Genomic DNA, 19302 nt, shown 5'->3' with positions numbered 1-19302 from the left:
CACTATTCTACCTACTTTGTGTATACAGGCCTACAGCCCATGGTAGCTAACTGTGTAAACAAGTATTTTTCAAATAGCTCTCGTTATTCCTAAAAGGACATGTAGAATACTAGAGATCTAGGTCTACTCCGGCAAGCTTGGTATCCTGTATTTACAGTTTGTACTGTGATGCCAGTCTGTATATTTCCACCATTTCTCACTTCTGCTCACTCAGCGACACATTGGCCATAGATCAGATTTAGTAATGTTACTGTCAGACCCGTCCTGGAAATGAATTCTCTGCTGGGCGTCAGGGGACGGAACAAAATATGTTGTTTGTCACACGGATGAGTTACGTCCCTTTCTGAGACAAAAAAAAAAGGTATTAGTTGTGTCTGAATGCTACCACTACCGCCTTGTTGATGTTTCAATCCGTTTCTCCCCAACGACCCAGAGCAAATACAATCACTAGAGCAGCGTAGCAAACAAAAGGTCTGAAACCATGATTTTCTCTATTAACAAGGGGAAGCTTATAATTACATCTATTGATCGGAATTATAACATCTATTGATCGGAACTACAAGATATAGTGATCAGAGCTACAACATCTATTGGTCAGAACTACAACATCTATTGGTCAGGACTACAACATCTATTGGTCAGAACTACAACATCAGAACTACAACATCTATTGATCAGAACTACAACATCTATTGGTCAGAACTACAACATTTATTGATCAGAACTACAACATCTATTGGTCAGAACTACAACATCTATTGATCAGAATTACAACCTCTAGTGATCAGAGCTACAACATCTATTGGTCAGAACTACAACATCTATTGGTCAGAACTACAACATCTATTGATCAGAGCTACAACATCTATTGGTCAGAACTACAACATCTATTGGTCAGAACTACAACATCTATTGATCAGAACTACAACATCTATTGGTCAGAACTACAACATCTATTTGTCAGAACTACAACATCTGTCAGAACTACATCTATTGATCAGAACTACAACATCTATTGGTCAGAACTACAACATCTATTGATCAGAATTACAACCTCTAGTGATCAGAGCTACAACATCTATTGGTCAGAACTACAACATCTATTGATCAAAATTACAACATCTATTTATCAGAATTACAACCTCAAGTGATCAGAACTACAACATCTATTGGTCAGAACTACAACATCTATTGGTCAGAATTACAACCTCTAGTGATCAGAGCTACAACATCTATTGGTCAGAACTACAACATCTTTTTGTCAGAACTACAACATCTATTTGTCAGAACTACAACATCTATTGATCAGAACTACAACATCTATTGGTCAGAACTACAACATCTATTGATCAAAATTACAACATCTATTTATCAGAATTACAACCTCAAGTGATCAGAACTACAACATCTATTGGTCAGAACTACAACATCTATTGGTCAGAATTACAACCTCTAGTGATCAGAGCTACAACATCTATTGGTCAGAACTACAACATCTATTTGTCAGAACTACAACATCTATTTGTCAGAACTACAACATCTATTGATCAGAACTACAACATCTATTGGTCAGAACTACAACATCTATTGATCAAAATTACAACATCTATTTATCAGAATTACAACCTCAAGTGATCAGAACTACAACATCTATTGGTCAGAACTACAACATCTATTGGTCAGAATTACAACCTCTAGTGATCAGAGCTACAACATCTATTGGTCAGAACTACAACATCTTTTTGTCAGAACTACAACATCTATTGATCAGAACTACAACATCTATTGGTCAGAACTACAACATCTATTTGTCAGAACTACAACATCTATTGATCAGAACTACAACATCTATTGGTCAGAACTACAACATCTATTGGTCAGAACTACAACATCTATTGATCAGAACTACAACATCTATTGGTCAGAACTACAACATCTATTGTTCAGAACTACAACATCTATTGATCAGAATTACAACATCTATTGTTCAAAACTACAACATCTATTGATCACAATTATAACCTCAAGTGATCAGAACTACAACATCTTTTGATCAGAACTACAACATCTATTGGTCAGAACTACAACATCTATTGGTCAGAACTACAACATCTATTGGTCAGAACTACAACATCTATTGTTCAGAACTACAACATCTATTGATCAGAATTACAACCTCTAGTGATCAGAGCTACAACATCTATTGGTCAGAACTACAACATCTATTGGTCAGAACTACAACATCTATTTGTCAGAACTACTACATCTATTTGTCAGAACTACAACATCTATTGATCAGAACTACAACATCTATTGGTCAGAACTACAACATCTATTGATCAGAATTACAACATCTATTTATCAGAATTACAACCTCAAGTGATCAGAACTACAACATCTATTGGTCAGAACTACAACATCTATTGGTCAGAATTACAACCTCTAGTGATCAGAGCTACAACATCCATTGGTCAGAACTACAACATCTATTGGTCAGAACTACAACATCTATTGATCAGAACTACAACATCTATTGGTCAGAACTACAACATCTATTGGTCAGAACTACAACATCTATTGATCAGAACTACAACATCTATTGGTCAGAACTACAACATCTATTGATCAGAACTACAACATCTATTGATCAGAATTACAACATCTATTTATCAGAATTACAACCTCAAGTGATCAGAACTACAACATCTAGTGATCAGAACTACAACATCTATTGATCAGAACTACAACATCTAGTGATCAGAACTACAACATCTATTGGTCAGAACTACAACATCTATTTGTCAGAACTACAACATCTATTGATCATAACTACAACATCTATTGGTCAGAACTACAACATCTTTTGATCAGAACTACAACATCTATTGGTCAGAACTACAACATCTATTGGTCAGAACTACAACATCTATTGGTCAGAACTACAACATCTATTGATCAGAATTACAACATCTAGTGATCAGAACTACATCTATTGATCAGAACTACAACATCTATTGGTCAGAACTACAACATCTATTGATCAGAACTACAACATCTAGTGATCGGAATTACAACATCTAGTGATCAGAACTACAACATCTAGTGATCGGAATTACAACATCTAGTGATCAGAACTACAACATCTATTGATCAGAACTACAACATCTATTGATCAGAACTACAACATCTAGTGATCAGAACTACAACATCTATTGATCAGAACTACAACATCTAGTGATCAGAACTACAACATCTAGTGATCGGAATTACAACATCTAGTGATCAGAACTACAACATCTAGTGATCGGAATTACAACATCTAGTGATCAGAACTACAACATCTAGTGATCGGAATTACAACATCTAGTGATCAGAACTACAACATCTATTGATCGGAATTACAACATCTAGTGATCAGAACTACAACATCTATTGATCGGAATTACAACATCTAGTGATCAGAACTACCACCTCTATGATGTTGTCTCGGATTTCCAAGATTTGAGTGCGGTAGTTCACGTGACAACGCAGTCCCAGTTGCGACCTGCATGATTTGCTACATCTGATGCAAACAAAAGCCGTTTTCCGCAAGAGGTATATGTTCTCTTTTCATCGTCTGCGCCTGTCTATGTAGTGATCGGGATACAACGTATAGTGCTCGATATTTATCTAGGATTGTATTGATGTATACTCAATGGCGTGACTAGACACATAACGGTTTAGACATGGCGGTATGCAGACACCAAGCTATTTTCTTTTATTCTTTTCTTGACTTATTTTTCCTTACAAAACTAGAAAGTACGTACAGCACTGTCTGATTATACACATTATTAGAGGCTCCCGAAAAGGGAAAAGACATATTAGATTTGTGTGAAATGTCTGTCCGTCCGTCCCGTTTAGATCTCGTAAACTAGAAATGATAGTGAAAATCCGACATCACAATATTTTAGACCATTCAAAGTTCTATGGCAATGGTTACTTTTTTCTTTTCTGAAAACGAAAAATCTAATTTTTTAAATCACTTATACAAGCAGTTTTTTCATAAAAATACACCACTTTTACAACTATTAACTATTAAACACTCAAACACTTGAGGCTCTTCAATAGGGGAGGCTGCGATTTACCATATTTTTAACACATTTATGCAAACTGTTGAAGATTTTGGTTCCACGACAATTCGTTCACTGACTTTTCGTTCACCGACAAATCGTTCACGACTTTTCGCTCACGCGACTATTCGTTCACCAGACATTACAAACTTAAAATCGGCCCCCGAAGTGGTCCACCCAGGCAGGCTTCAATATTTTCAGAAAGAACATCCAAATTATATCAAAGACAAATGAGAGATAAGAATAGAGAAAGAAGGTTAACAGATCTTGTGTAGTGCCCCAATGGTGCTGCAGATCAGGGGATAGGTGCAAGTGAATGCAAAGTTAGATGTGAACCTGGCCTAATTGGTTCCCCCTTCAGACCTTGTGGTCTATAGGGCAGATGATGTAAAGTTCATCTGTTTTTGTGGCCTATGGTTAACGAGGGTATCATGTAGCCAGCACAACGACCAACCACCTTTACTTGTCCCCAACTAATGTCAGGTACCCATTAAAGCTGGGTAGACTCTTGGGCGCCCAAGGATTCCGAAGTTGAAAATCCCAGTCTTCTCCAGGATTCGAACCCGGGACCCTCGGTTCGGAAGCTAAGCGCTTTACCGAGCCTCTCCTGGTGTTTACATAATGTAATTGTTTTGAAAATGCTAAGTCTTTTATTCGAATTCTAATAATGTATTCAGATATAAAATGTTAAAGAAAATGGAGTTTATAAGATTACTATTCGTTTTAAATTAGGTCTAACTTAAAATGCATACTAATTAGCTTTTTCTCTTTAAAAAACTGCTTGCATAACTGATTTTAAAAATTAGATTTTTCGCTTTCAGGAAAAAAAAAGTAGCTGTTGCATCAGAACTTTGAATGGTCTAAAATATTATGATGTCGGATTTGCACTATCTTTTCTAGTTTATGAGATCTAAACGGGACGGACGGACAGACATTTCGCACAAAAGTAATAGCGTCTTTTCCCCTTTCGGGGGCCGCTAAAAAAAGAGATCTTACAAGCTAGCTGAAAAATGTAAACGGGCCCTCACTTTACTGTTTACTATAGGTAACATTTTTACTTTCACCTTTAATATACCTTTACACCCCCCTCTTTTTTTTTTCATCTACCGGGAATCTACCCATTCATCTGGATACTCTAGTTAACACCTAGTTGAGTGCTAGTCAGACTGGCTCCTCTGGAAGTAATAAAACTTTATTGGACATTGCCTATACACATGTTCAATCTGTTAACATTGAAAATATCTACTAGACACTAGTATAGTACTTTCCATCAAGTTTAAAAGAAGTTTTATTTTATTTTTATTTTAGTTAACTTGTTTCTATATGTGACCACCCATTGGTAGACTAATTTGATTGCTTGGACTTCAATAACAAATTTATTGAAACATAATTATTTTGTTGTATTGCGATAAATTAAAATTTTTTGATAGGGAACCAAAATATTTCCTTGTGTTGTATATGTAATTAGTTGTTTTTTTTCTTAGATGTCTTAACTGATAAGTATTAACCTTAGATCTGTATCTAGTATGTGACGTTCAGAGTTGAACAGTGAAACCATATATTGTACCAAATCTAGTACCGTTGTTAAAAATCTAAATTATCTCTCGTAAAAACACCGAAAGGATTGTGGTAAAAATACTAGTGTGTCTGAGCTAGCCAGGAAAACCAATGACTTGGCAGAATGTATGACGCGTAGGACGTAATCATCTTCTTTTTTAAAGAAACGTCTGTATTATATAAGATAAGATTTGTTTTTGTTAATAAGATATCAATAAAATGGGTATGTTAATTAAACATCTGGACCGCTATTAAGAAGTTAAGCAAATATGGGTAGGTCGAACAAGACCACATGATGGACATGAGTGTAAAAGAAGGCCTACATGTTGAAAGTAAAAATGTTACCTATAGTAAAGTGAGGTCCCATTTAAATGTTTCAGCTTGCTTGTAAGATCTCTTTTTTCTTTTAGGTATAATTTTTTATTACATACTGTCCTCGTTAACAAAATATTAACAAAAAACAAACAAAAATTTACAAAGAATTTCGGCTAAGGCCCGATCTCTAGCAATTTTTAGTTTTTGGAAATATCCAGTGAACGATTTGTCTGTGAACAATTTGTCTGTGAACGAATTGTTAGTGAACGATTTGTCGCGTGAACGATTTGTCGTGAACCAACTGTCGGTGAACAAGTTGTCTGTGAGCGAATAGTCCGTGAGCGAATAGTCGCGTGAACGAATTGTCGGGTGAACGAAATGTCTGGTGAACGAATAGTCGCGTGAACGAAAAGTCGTGAACGATTTGTCGGTGAACGAAATGTCAGTGAACGAATTGTCGTGTTTTTTTGTCAAAATTTTGAAAAAAAAATATTTCTGTTGTTAAGTTATTTAAGTTATTTTATACAAAGTACTATATTAACACACAAACAAATGTTTATTATTTTTTTAAAGTGAAAAAATCTATTTAGTATGCATTATAAGTTAGACATAATTTAAAACACTTAAAAATGTTATAAATTGCATATTTCTGTCCTCTTTATTGGCATGGTACAATTACGGAAATGTTTTGTTCTTCTGGATTCGAATAAGAGATTGAGCCTTTACAAAACAATTAGATCAATATTAAGACATTAGTTGGGCCAGGTTCACATCTAACTTTACATTCACTTTCACCTATCCTTTGGTCTGCTGGACCGCTGTGGCACTACATAATATCTGTCAACCTTCTTTTTACATTCTTATCTGTCATTTTTCTTTCTGAAAATATTGAAGCCTGTCTGGTGGACCACATCGGGGGCCGATTTTGAGTTTGTGTTTCCACACAAACTGTCTTTGTAACCTTGCTATAATTATTATTTTAACATAAGTCTTTTTCTATTGATGTGATGCAACATATAAAATACAAATTGAAACAAAAAAAATTATTCTAACGCTATTTCGGCGAATGAAAAACAGAGAACGGAATGTATGTAAATGGGGGGAAAAAAGAGCTGGATTCAACAGCTTCGAAAGATTTCACCATGAAATGATTGGGCTTGATATTATTTCCATAAACAGAAAATTATTTTCATAATTTGTTATCTAAAATTACGTTGAGCGTGTCACGTGACATGGAAATCAAGTCTGGGGCTAATAATAACCAATGAAAACTAAGCCGCGAAACGAAATGAAACTTCGTGTCGGCACGAACGAAATCAGTTCACACGCCACTGGCTAATATGTTCGTTCACATCCTCTGAAGTATGGCTGACATTCCATCCATAGTAGTCGTACTGTAAAAAAATGGCTAAATGAAAGTGTCTTGCTGCGTAAGCAGGTTTCTAAGAGTTATCGAACGTTCATATAGCCATGATAAGTTTTAAACAAATAAATATAAAACCAAGTCCACTAACTGCGTATGTGAAGCCTTGTGGAACTTGTCACATTGAGTGGGTACAACACATGATCATGTTGATGTCACATTGAGTGGGTACAACACATGATTATGTTGAGGTCACATTGAGTAGGTACAACACATGATCATGTTGAGGTCACATTGAGTAGGTACAACACATGATCATGTTGAGGTCACATTGAGTGGGTACAACACATGATTATGTTGAAGTCACATTAAGTGGGTACAACACATGATTATGTTGAGGTCACATTGAGTAGGTACAACACATGATTATGTTGAGGTCACATTAAGTGGGTACAACACATGATTATGTTGAGGTCACATTGAGTGGGTACAACACATGATTATGTTGAGGTCACATTGAGTGGGTACAACACATGATTATGTTGAGGTCACATTGAGTGGGTACAAGACATGATCATGTTGAGGTCACATTGAGTGGGTACAACACGTGATCATGTTGAGGTCACATTAAGTGGGTACAACACATGATTATGTTGAGGTCACATTGAGTGGGTACAACACATGATTATGTTGAGGTCACATTGAGTAGGTACAACACATGATTATGTTGAGGTCACATTGAGTGGGTACAACACATGATTATGTTGAGGTCACATTGAGTGGGTACAACACATGATTATGTTGAGGTCACATTGAGTAGGTACAACACATGATTATGTTGAGGTCACATTGAGTGGGTACAACACATGATTATGTTGAGGTCACATTGAGTGGGTACAACACATGATTATGTTGAGGTCACATTGAGTGGGTACAACACATGATTATGTTGAGGTCACATTGAGTGGGTACAATACATGATCATGTTGAGGTCACATTAAGTGGGTACAACACATGATCATGTTGAGGTCACATTGAGTAGGTACAACACATGATCATGTTGAGGTCACATTGAGTAGGTACAACACATGATTATGTTGAGGTCACATTAAGTGGGTACAACACATGATTATGTTGAGGTCACATTGAGTAGGTACAACACATGATTATGTTGAGGTCACATTGAGTAGGTACAACACATGATCATGTTGAGGTCACATTGAGTAGGTACAACACATGATCATGTTGAGGTCACATTGAGTAGGTACAACACATGATCATGTTGAGGTCACATTGAGTAGGTACAACACATGATTATGTTGAGGTCACATTGAGTAGGTACAACACATGATCATGTTGAGGTCACATTGAGTAGGTACAACACATGATCATGTTGAGGTCACATTGAGTGGGTACAAGACATGATCATGTTGAGGTCACATTGACTGACTTTCCCACTTGAATTTAACGCAGGTCGGAAACGAAGACTCAGTAACCAAAGCAATGAAACGTCGAGCATCACTTAGGTTAAACTGAAGAGTCTCAATAGAGAAGTTGTTTCTCCCAGTACAGTGATCCTTTTATAAGAGATTCGGAGAGAAATAAGTCAACACTTCAACCAAAACCACAATTGAACTGATTGAAGTGTTGACTTAAAGGAATCATTTCTTCTAGGCTCAATCAACCTCACAGTTATTCGTTTTTTATCTCGACGCCATTATTTAGTTTTATAAACTCTCGAGTTTAGATCAACCCCTTTCATTCTTGTTTAGGAAGAAGCACCGTAGGAAGAAGCACCGTAGGAAGAAGCCTAGTAGGGTGAAGCACCGTAGGAAGAAGCACCGTAGGAAGAAGCCTAGTAGGATGAAGCACCGTAGGATGAAGCACCGTAGGAAGAAGCCCAGTAGGATGAAGCACCGTAGGAAGAAGCCTAGTAGGAAGAAGCACCGTAGGAAGAAGCCTAGTAGGGTGAAGCACCGTAGGAAGAAGCCTAGTAGGATGAAGCACCGTAGGAAGAAGCCTAGTAGGGTGAAGCACCGTAGGAAGAAGCCTAGTAGGGTGAAGCACCGTAGGAAGAAGCCTAGTAGGAAGAAGCACCGTAGGAAAAAGCACCGTAGGAAGAAGCCTAGTAGGATGAAGCACCGTAGGATGAAGCCTAGTAGGGTGAAGCACGTAGGAAGAAGCCTAGTAGGGTGAAGCACCGTAGGAAGAAGCCTAGTAGGAAGAAGCACCGTAGGATGAAGCACCGTAGGAAGAAGCCTAGTAGGATGAAGCACCGTAGGAAGAAGCCCAGTAGGATGAAGCACCGTAGGAAGAAGCCTAGTAGGATGAAGCACCGTAGGAAGAAGCCTAGTAGGAAGAAGCACCGTAGGATGAAGCACCGTAGGATGAAGCCCAGTAGGAAGAAGCACCGTAGGAAGAAGCACCGTAGGATGAAGCACCGTAGGAAGAAGCCTAGTAGGATGAAGCACCGTAGGAAGAAGCCTAGTAGGAAGAAGCACCGTAGGATGAAGCACCGTAGGATGAAGCCCAGTAGGAAGAAGCACCGTAGGAAGAAGCACCGTAGGATGAAGCCCAGTAGGAAGAAGCCCAGTAGGAAGAAGCACCGTAGGAAGAAGCCTAGTAGGAAGAAGCCCAGTAGGAAGAAGCACCGTAGGAAGAAGCACCGTAGGATGAAGCCCAGTAGGAAGAAGCACCGTAGGAAGAAGCCTAGTAGGATGAAGCCCAGTAGGAAGAAGCCTAGTAGGATAAAGCCCATATTTCTTTTGTACTGTCATTACTCTCTGTCTCGTGTAACTCTGACAAGCTTAAAGCGTGATTGAAAGTTTGATTTTACCATCACAATATGTGCAACTGGTCAATTAAATTTGTAAACCTTTTTTTTTTAAATATACATATAACAGTACCATTTTAAGAAACATGAATAAAGTCTTCAATAGTTTAACTTCTGTTTAGTGATTAAAGAATTATACAAATACAAACTGCTTGTTTTTTTGTTTGAATGTGTGTGCGTAGCTTCAGACAGCAAATCGAACCTACTCTTGTAAGCTTATTAATTGACTGATACAGATATTTGCACAAAATCGAAATTCTGTTTTTAAAACAAAATAATGGTAAATTTGATTACAATTCATTTGATTAGTTTACACATTTTTTTTTGGAAACTGAAATCTGGACATTTCAATAAAACTGAGCTATTTTATACACGTTTTCAGCGGGAAGTTGGCACTTGACTCAAATGTTTCTTTGTAGTCAGTCAAGAATAGAATAGAATAAATGAGCAATTGAAGAAATGAGCTGCACTGCCAATTGTGCAAGATCACTAGAAAGAATCCTTGCGATCTAAATTACAAGAAATAAAAAGAATGAGAACTCAGTGGCATTTTACGTCTCGAGAGACGATCTTTTCCCTTTGCAACTTCTTGTGTGACTAAAGAGGCCAATCCTTGATACACAGCTGCGATCGCAGGTTGGGCATATATAATCACCAGGCGCCGTTGCATTTTCACCCTTCTTTCTGCTTCTGTTGTGTATGACATCTGCAATCCGTGACCCTTCATTTATGCTCTCTCTCCATGTGGATCTGTCCAGTGCCACCTCTTCCCAGTTGCCAGTGAATGAGAACTAATCAGCTTCATAAGGGAGGAATAGTTGTAAAAAAAACATTTTTTATTTATTCCTATATGTTAACATTCAGAAATGTTGACAGGTTGCATACTTAATGTACAAATATATAAAGTACAAGTGAAATGACATGAAGGCCAATAATGGGCCTCTTTCACCACTCGTAGACAAACAACATTTAGTCACGTACATCAGCCAATACACACACACACACACACACACCTTCACACACACGAAACCACTTTATGCAAAAAAACAACTAATTTGCTTAATTATCGTGTACTTTCTTTCTAAACATGTGATTTTGTTTCATTCAGTGTCAAGAAATTTGTCCAGGGACTTAGTACTACTGACGGAGCTGATGTCAAACGAAAAGGTCAGTCCTCATCCCAGAGAGTTACTTCAAGAATAGACAATCATGACACATCAGATCAACGGGGACGGGATGAAGCTGAAGCTGTATATAAGGTAGGTGTTTTACTTTGATGAAGCTGAAGCTGTATATAAGGTAGGTGTTTGACTTTGATGAAGCTGAAGCTGTATATAAGGTAGGTGTTTGACTTTGATGAAGCTGTATATAAGGTAGGTGTTTGACTTTGATGAAGCTGTATATAAGGTAGGTGTTTGACTTTGATGAAGCTGTATATAAGGTAGGTGTTTGACTTTGATGAAGCTGTATATAAGGTAGGTGTTTGACTTTGATGAAGCTGTATATAAGGTAGGTGTTTGACTTTGATGAAGCTGTATATAAGGTAGGTGTTTGACTTTGATGAAGCTGTATATAAGGTAGGTGTTTGACTTTGATGAAGCTGAAGCTGTATATAAGCTAGGTGTTTGACTGATGAACATCCTAGTTGAGACATCCAATTTTGCTAGGGCGTGTTGAATAGAAAGAACTCTTTCAATTGGGAGCTGACCTTGACCTGTCACTTCAATACATTAGTCGATTCTTAAAATTTGTTTTCGGTTCGTTTCAAACATTCCCCATCCTCACAAACACCATGGCACAGAACTTGTGTTAACAACATGACTCTACAGAAGCAAGAGTTCTAATGTCAATGCCTACATTTAGATTACATTCAGATTGTACCTGAACAGAAAGACGTTCTCTCTCGTAGCGCTGATAAAGAAAGAACAAAAAAAAAGGGGGGGGGGCGGGGTTGTCATCTTCCCTGGTCTGCTACTTGCTAAATAGCTTTTAGTCAAAGTGGCAAGTACAGCGTCCAACCATTTGGATCATTAGTCGGCACAGTCTATTCTTTTAGTCCAGCCGGGATAGTTTTTTTTTTTTGTTTTTCTTGGTCAGCTGACCTTGTGAGTGAGATCCAAGCTCAGAGGCGATGAAGATGTAAGTGTGAAGACTTAAGTCTAGAGGTGCTGAGCGGGGCACGAGCCCTAGAGTGGTGAGAGTGTTACGTGCATAAGACTTTTAGAAGGAAAACGATATTCAAAGACATGCATTCATACATTAACTCTTTCTCTCCTAACTGACGATACCAACGTTGATTCCACCAGAATGTGGTAAATAATTACGGAGAGAAAGAGTTAACAACAACTTCACAGTCCCGCGTGTCCTCTAACAACCTTCTTGTCATCAGACTATTGGGATTACACAGATTAGTTCTTTTGACTCTTGTTAATTAGTGATGTGTGCTTATTAAGTTGATCTGAAATCACATCAAACAATTATTCATATCCAGAAGCCACTAGAAACTTTAAAAAAAAATTACAGAAGAAAGGTTCTCAACAAAACCAAAGAATCAGCTTGAGTGTCTGTCGACAGTTGAGAAAGAAAGTTGGAAGACTTTAAAAAAAAAGGACCCAGTAGCTGTCGACTAGCTGAGCATTGGATGCGAGTTAATCTTGATGTACAGCACTACTCCCCCCCACTTAAACCGCCATTCTTTTCCCATTTATTTTCCACTCATCTAATATTCTTCTCCTGTCTCTTGATGCGCTCAACGCCACAGACTTGTTGCTAGGTCACGGCTGAAACGCGCACAACTTTTTAATTTCTCTTGTTTTTCAAACTCTCTCTCTCCGCTCAGTGTCACTAGTTTCAACGCTTTACACACGATGTCAATAGTTTCAACGCTTTACACAATGACAGTAGTTTCAGTGCTTTACACACAATGCCAATAGTTTCAACGCTTTACACAATGACAGTAGTTTCAACGCTTTACACACCAATGTCAATAGTTTCAACGCTTTACATAATGCAGTGGTTTTAGCGCTTTACACACAAAGTAAATAGTTTCAACGCTTTACACAATGACTTGTTTCAGTGCTTTACACACAATGCCATTTGTTTCAACGCTTTACACAATGACAGTAGTTTTAGCGCTTTAATCACAGTGTTTGTATTTTCAACTCTTAATTCACAGTACCTCCAGGTTCGATTCTTTACACACTGTATCCGTAATTTCAACACGTTACACACAATGTCCGTAGTTGCTACGCTTTACACACAATGTCCGTAGTTGCTACGCTTTACACACAATGTCCGTAGTTGCTACGCTTTACACACAATGTTCGTAGCTGTTTCGCTTTGACACAGTTCCGGTAGTTTCAACGCTTTTTGCACAATTTCAGTAATTTCAACGCTTTACAGACATTGTCACTGCAATTCGAACATGGTGGATGAGTGACTTTAAAAAATGTAGGCTACCATCAGAAACTGCCAGATGAAGAAAACAAAAAGTCAGTGAAGAGATAATGCGGCCTCCTTACAACGGCTAGTCACCAGTTTGGCTTCCAGCTAAAAAGCCGAGAAGACTATCTCCCTCTAATAGACATGTCTCTTGTCGCCTACTAGCTCCTAGTCTGCTCATGTCGTGTTTCGGAAGTTTTATGGCGATCGAGCACTTTCTAATCTAGAGCCCTGTCGCGTGGTTTATGGCCCGTCCACGACTCACTGTTAGCTTACAGCCAGAGAGACTCATTAGATCTGTTACTTGAACGCTCTACAGACGTGCCTCGGACCTCGACCTTTGGCTTTATTCTACATCTACAACCAGACACACACACACACAACTTTCGCTTTAAAATCAAGGACTGAAACAACAAAAAATAGACCGGTCCAAGTCAAAGGTTAGAGAAGAAGTGAAGTAGGAGGCATGCGTTTGGTTTTGTGTAAGGGCTTAGCAGCAAGACATATTTAGCTCAAGTAGAACCAGAGATTTTTTTAAAGTCCAGCTGTGGTCCAGCATTGGCCCAGACTAAGTAAGCTCTTCGACATTCATTTGTTCCATAGTGCTTTGTCTTCTCTGGTGATCATTAAAATGAAAGGTTTGATGAAGGAATCAACAATTTTCGTAATGTGTTTTTAAATTTTAAATTGTAATGGAGAACAGAACGAATTATCAAGCACTCATCCTTAGGTCAAGTAATCTAGAAATAAACCAGAACTACTTTCGCCATAATATTAACATCAAATTCATTCAATGGTAATTCGATCCCGATCGATCTAATTTTTTTTTTAAATTCCGAGCAAACGGGTTGTCCTACAAAACATAAACTGTCTATGATACAACAGACTGGGTTAGCGGTAAGATCGGCTCAGTAACAGGTTTTGAAATGTTTTAAATGTTTTTAAAATTGTCATGGACTAAAATCTCTTGCTCAGTCTTAATTCCCCACTCACCCCCCTCCACTCTTAAATGTTCAACAAGTACACAAACACACACACACACACACATCACTCTCTTATCTCTAGCGGTCAGTAAGATAATACAGGGCTTACTTCTCTTAGGGGACACCGACTGACGAGGTCATGGTGACACATGTTAGTTGAGTTGACCATCAGTGAGTTAGGGGAGAAAGGACGTAGATTCTATATCTCTTGACACTTTAAACCCAATGTGCAAGAATCTTATAGGGACTGCTTCACTTAGAGTGAGTCTTATAGTCACTAATAGCAAGAGCTACATTAAATATTACTGGATGGGAAAACGTTGTGTGCGTGTGTCAAGCTTTGTCTACATCTAGAATTAGAGTTCCGGCCAGCTATGATTTATTGACACGGTCTTGGGAGGCTGAAAAATAAATGCCTGTTTCGACAGCAACATTTTAGAGGGGAAATAACCGAGGCTGTAGATTTGTTTTTCGAAGGGAAATAACTGAAGGCCAAGCCGTCAAAACGCATGAGATTTTAATACAAAGTAGATCCATTTTTCTTGTTTCTATTGTGTGCAAAGTCACACATGTCTACAAGTGGAGAGACATTCAGATGTACTTACTATTGGAACCTAATTTTGTCAATGTGTACAAAGTCACACATGTCTACAAGTAGAGAGACATTCAGATGTACTTACTATTGGAACCTAATTTTGTCAATATGTACAAAGTCACACATGTCTACAAGTGGAGAGACATTGAGATGTACTTACTATTGGAACCTAATTTTGTCAATGTGTACAAAGTCACACATGTCTACAAGTGGAGAGACATTCAGATGTACTTACTATTGGAACCTAATTTTGTCAATGTGTACAAAGTCACACACGTCTACAAGTGGAGAGACATTCAGATGTACTTACTATTGGAACCTAATTTTGTCAATGTGTACAAAGTCACACATGTCTACAAGTGGAGAGACATTCAGATGTACTTACTATTGGAACCTAATTTTGTCAATGTGTACAAAGTCACACATGTCTACAAGTGGAGAGACATTCAGATGTACTTACTATTGGAACCTAATTTTGTCAATGTGTACAAAGTCACACATGTCTACAAGTGGAGAGACATTCAGATGTACTTACTATTGGAACCTAATTTTGTCAATGTGTACAAAGTCACACATGTCTACAAGTAGAGAGACATTCAGATGTACTTACTATTGGAACCTAATTTTGTCAATGTGTACAAAGTCACACGTCTACAAGTGGAGAGACATTCAGATGTACTTACTATTGGAACCTAATTTTGTCAATATGTACAAAGTCACACATGTCTACAAGTAGAGAGACATTCAGATGTACTTACTATTGGAACCTAATTTTGTCAATGTGTACAAAGTCACACATGTCTACAAGTGGAGAGACATTCAGATGTACTTACTATTGGAACCTAATTTTGTCAATGTGTACAAAGTCACACATGTCTACAAGTAGAGAGACATTCAGATGTACTTACTATTGGAACCTAATTTTGTCAATGTGTACAAAGTCACACATGTCTACAAGTGGAGAGACATTCAGATGTACTTACTATTGGAACCTAATTTTGTCAATGTGTACAAAGTCACACATGTCTACAAGTGGAGAGACATTCAGATGTACTTACTATTGGAACCTAATTTTGTCAATGTGTACAAAGTCACACGTCTACAAGTGGAGAGACATTCAGATGTACTTAGTATTGGAACCTAATTTTGTCAATATGTACAAAGTCACACATGTCTACAAGTAGAGAGACATTCAGATGTACTTACTATTGGAACCTAATTTTGTCAATGTGTACAAAGTCACACATGTCTACAAGTGGAGAGACATTCAGATGTACTTACTATTGGAACCTAATTTTGTCAATGTGTACAAAGTCACACATGTCTACAAGTGGAGAGACATTCAGATGTACTTACTATTGGAACCTAATTTTGTCAATGTGTACAAAGTCACACGTCTACAAGTGGAGAGACATTCAGATGTACTTACTATTGAAACCTAATTTTGTCAATATGTACAAAGTCACACATGTCTACAAGTAGAGAGACATTCAGATGTACTTACTATTGGAACCTAATTTTGTCAATGTGTACAAAGTCACACATGTCTACAAGTGGAGAGACATTCAGATGTACTTACTATTGGAACCTAATTTTGTCAATGTTTTTATTTTTCTAAACTCTCCAACATTCACGTACAGATTGAAATATACTATTTTTTTTGTTTTCCAATATTTTGGATTTTTTTTCTGTCTGTAAAGATTCTTTTTTTTTGTACTTAGAGACAGTGTAAGTATTTATGAATGTGAAGGGAAGAACTGTTTGTTTTAAATTAGCTTTTCCGGCCCCTTTAACACTAAACAAGTCTAATCAGCCTTTCCGGCCTCTTTAACACTAAACAAGTCTAATCAGCCTTTCCGGCCCCTTTAACACTCAACAAATCTATAGCACACATTGAAGGTGAACTGGGACATCTCACCATGTCCCTTGATGTGTAGGACTGTAGGATTGGAAGAAATGAAAGACTTTTGTGTTTGTTTATTATTTAGAGCAAATAAACGACTGTCTGGACCTTTTGATCTGGTATTGTTGGGATGCGTAATCCTACGTCTTTGAACGACGCGAGCAACCAAACTTAAGACCGGAAAGGTTTGAAAGATGGAGAAAAACTTTAAAGTTACGTAAACAGTTTGTTTTTGTTTGAACTCTTTAAAAACAAAAGGACTACAAATGAATGGCTGATGTCTCCTAATGCAAAGCAATGTGTTCGGATCGTTATGATTGGAGTTCAATGAAACGTATGACACCGTTCTCTACAGTCTGTTAATGGGGATGCGAGACTCTGTTTTCAAGAAAGACATTGCTTCAAGAGTCTAGTGTGTTACATGTTTTCATTGTTCTGATTGTTTATAACGGCTGATGACTTCTTGGTGTATGAACTAGTCCTTGCCATGAGTGCATACTGAGACCATGGCCCTGACATGAAGCAAGCAAGCAACGACGCAAACTACTGTCGTTTTATTGTCCCCGGGAGCGGCCATTTTCTGTTTCCGATAGGAAGTCTCCACGACTCTCATATCCGGTAAAGTCATAGGTCACGCTTGCTTTTTTTTATTTTTGGGATTGGGAAGGGGTTGATAAATGGACTTTGTGGAACTGGGCTTTGATGTCTTCACAGTTCACACCTCTAAAGTTGTTCTGAGGCCGGGCTGAGCACTCACACAGATCGTGGGCTTAAAACTGCCTGGTATTGCACAGATTAGTCTTGTCCGATCGATTATTATTTGTTGGTGATACCATTTAAAAAAAGGTATCGATATTTATTCTTAATGATCAGATATAGAGGCGACACTACGGCTAAGTTGGTAGAAGCTTGCGCTCAAACGTTTGTTTTGTAAAATGTTTTACATAATTCGGATGTTCCTTCAGAGTTGAAAATAGTTTACTTCCTAGTCCAAACCTCCCGCAGGACGACGGGGGATGGGAGCGGGCAGGGTTTGAACCCTGGACCATTGATAAATTCAAACGACAGTCCAGCGCGCAAACCGCACGACCAGACAGCCATCCTGCCTAATCGGTAATTCTCAAAAAAAAAAAAAACACCACAAAAAAAAAACAACTAGCGCCCACTTCCGGGTCTATTAGGAGCAAGACGGAAATCCTGTCTTAATGGTGTTGGAAAGGAAACAGTTTTGTTAAGGATAACATTGTGTCCAACCAGGTTAACCCTTACTTACAATCATTATCTTGAAGCAGACCAGGCAACCAGAGCACTGGTACATAACAACGAAATTCTATTAGATATGTTTAAAAATCGAGTTGCGAGCAAATATAAAGTATTTGTACTTAGAGACTAGTTTAGACCTGGTGGGGACACATTGTTCATTGAAACATTGCTTTGTTCATCCTTCCACTGTCTGTTAGCAGCCATCGGGTTATAATTCTCTTGGTCATCCTCTGCAAGGGAGGGATCAAATCCTCTCCTAATAGCCCTGGCTAGAAACCCTACTCCCAAGAACTAGTGGCTTCAATAACCGACTTGTCCAATCAGATTTTGCCAAGTCTGGGTTAGGAGGACGTGTTAGTTTCCTCCCCCGACCCCTTAGTGCGGGCAGCCTGAAATGAAGCTTGCCTTGAGCTGTGCTAAATTAGTAGCAATGGGGCAATGACCCGTCAAGCACTAGGCTTTACAAACTCCTGCTCAAAGGAGACCTGGACACGGCGCCCCATATTGTTGGGATTCGTCTCTGCACATCTTTTGTCTATAGAAGATATTTTGAAGGGACATAATTCTACATATACTTTTTATTAATTCAAACGCTAAAATATAACAACTCAAAGTATACTAGATTTACCTCGGATGTAGCGCAATGTAGTTTGATTTTAAAAACACAATTTCATAAAAGTATTTTATCTTTTTTTTTTTTTTTTGAAGTCGCCCATCCAATGAACAGCACAAGAATTGTGAACATGACAGAAGAACTTTGAAATCAGTGCCATGTGTAGAAAACCATTGGGGGACATTTGTGTGTTGTTATAGTTTGAACATCTGGACGTGACCTTTAATATATGCAATCATCCGCTACAATCTCTAGACTTAATAAATCTACTGCTCGTTTGAGTTTTATAGAATGAACCTGTAGAAATAAGATTCACTATGTATCTAC

At 38.0% G+C, this 19302-nt stretch overlaps 2 protein-coding genes across 6 annotated transcripts in view; one reads left to right on the top strand and one right to left on the bottom strand.

The window, feature by feature from the left end:
- Positions 1-19302, top strand: part of LOC106063352 (leucine-rich repeat and coiled-coil domain-containing protein 1-like) — a 265048-nt gene that overhangs the window by 77707 nt on the left and 168039 nt on the right. For all 4 annotated transcript variants that reach the window (XM_056035607.1, XM_056035603.1, XM_056035605.1 and 1 more), the window contains exon 9: positions 11286-11436. In XM_056035607.1, coding sequence (XP_055891582.1) covers positions 11286-11436 — 151 coding nt within the window. The remainder of the gene's footprint in view (positions 1-11285; positions 11437-19302) is intronic.
- Positions 1-19302, bottom strand: part of LOC106063535 (FMRFamide receptor-like) — a 69155-nt gene that overhangs the window by 12029 nt on the left and 37824 nt on the right. The window lies entirely within an intron of this gene.

Source organism: Biomphalaria glabrata, chromosome 7, assembly GCF_947242115.1.
Source record: "Biomphalaria glabrata chromosome 7, xgBioGlab47.1, whole genome shotgun sequence".
NCBI classification, from domain to species: Eukaryota; Metazoa; Mollusca; class Gastropoda; family Planorbidae; genus Biomphalaria; species Biomphalaria glabrata.
This window is presented reverse-complemented; position numbering and strand designations above follow the sequence as displayed.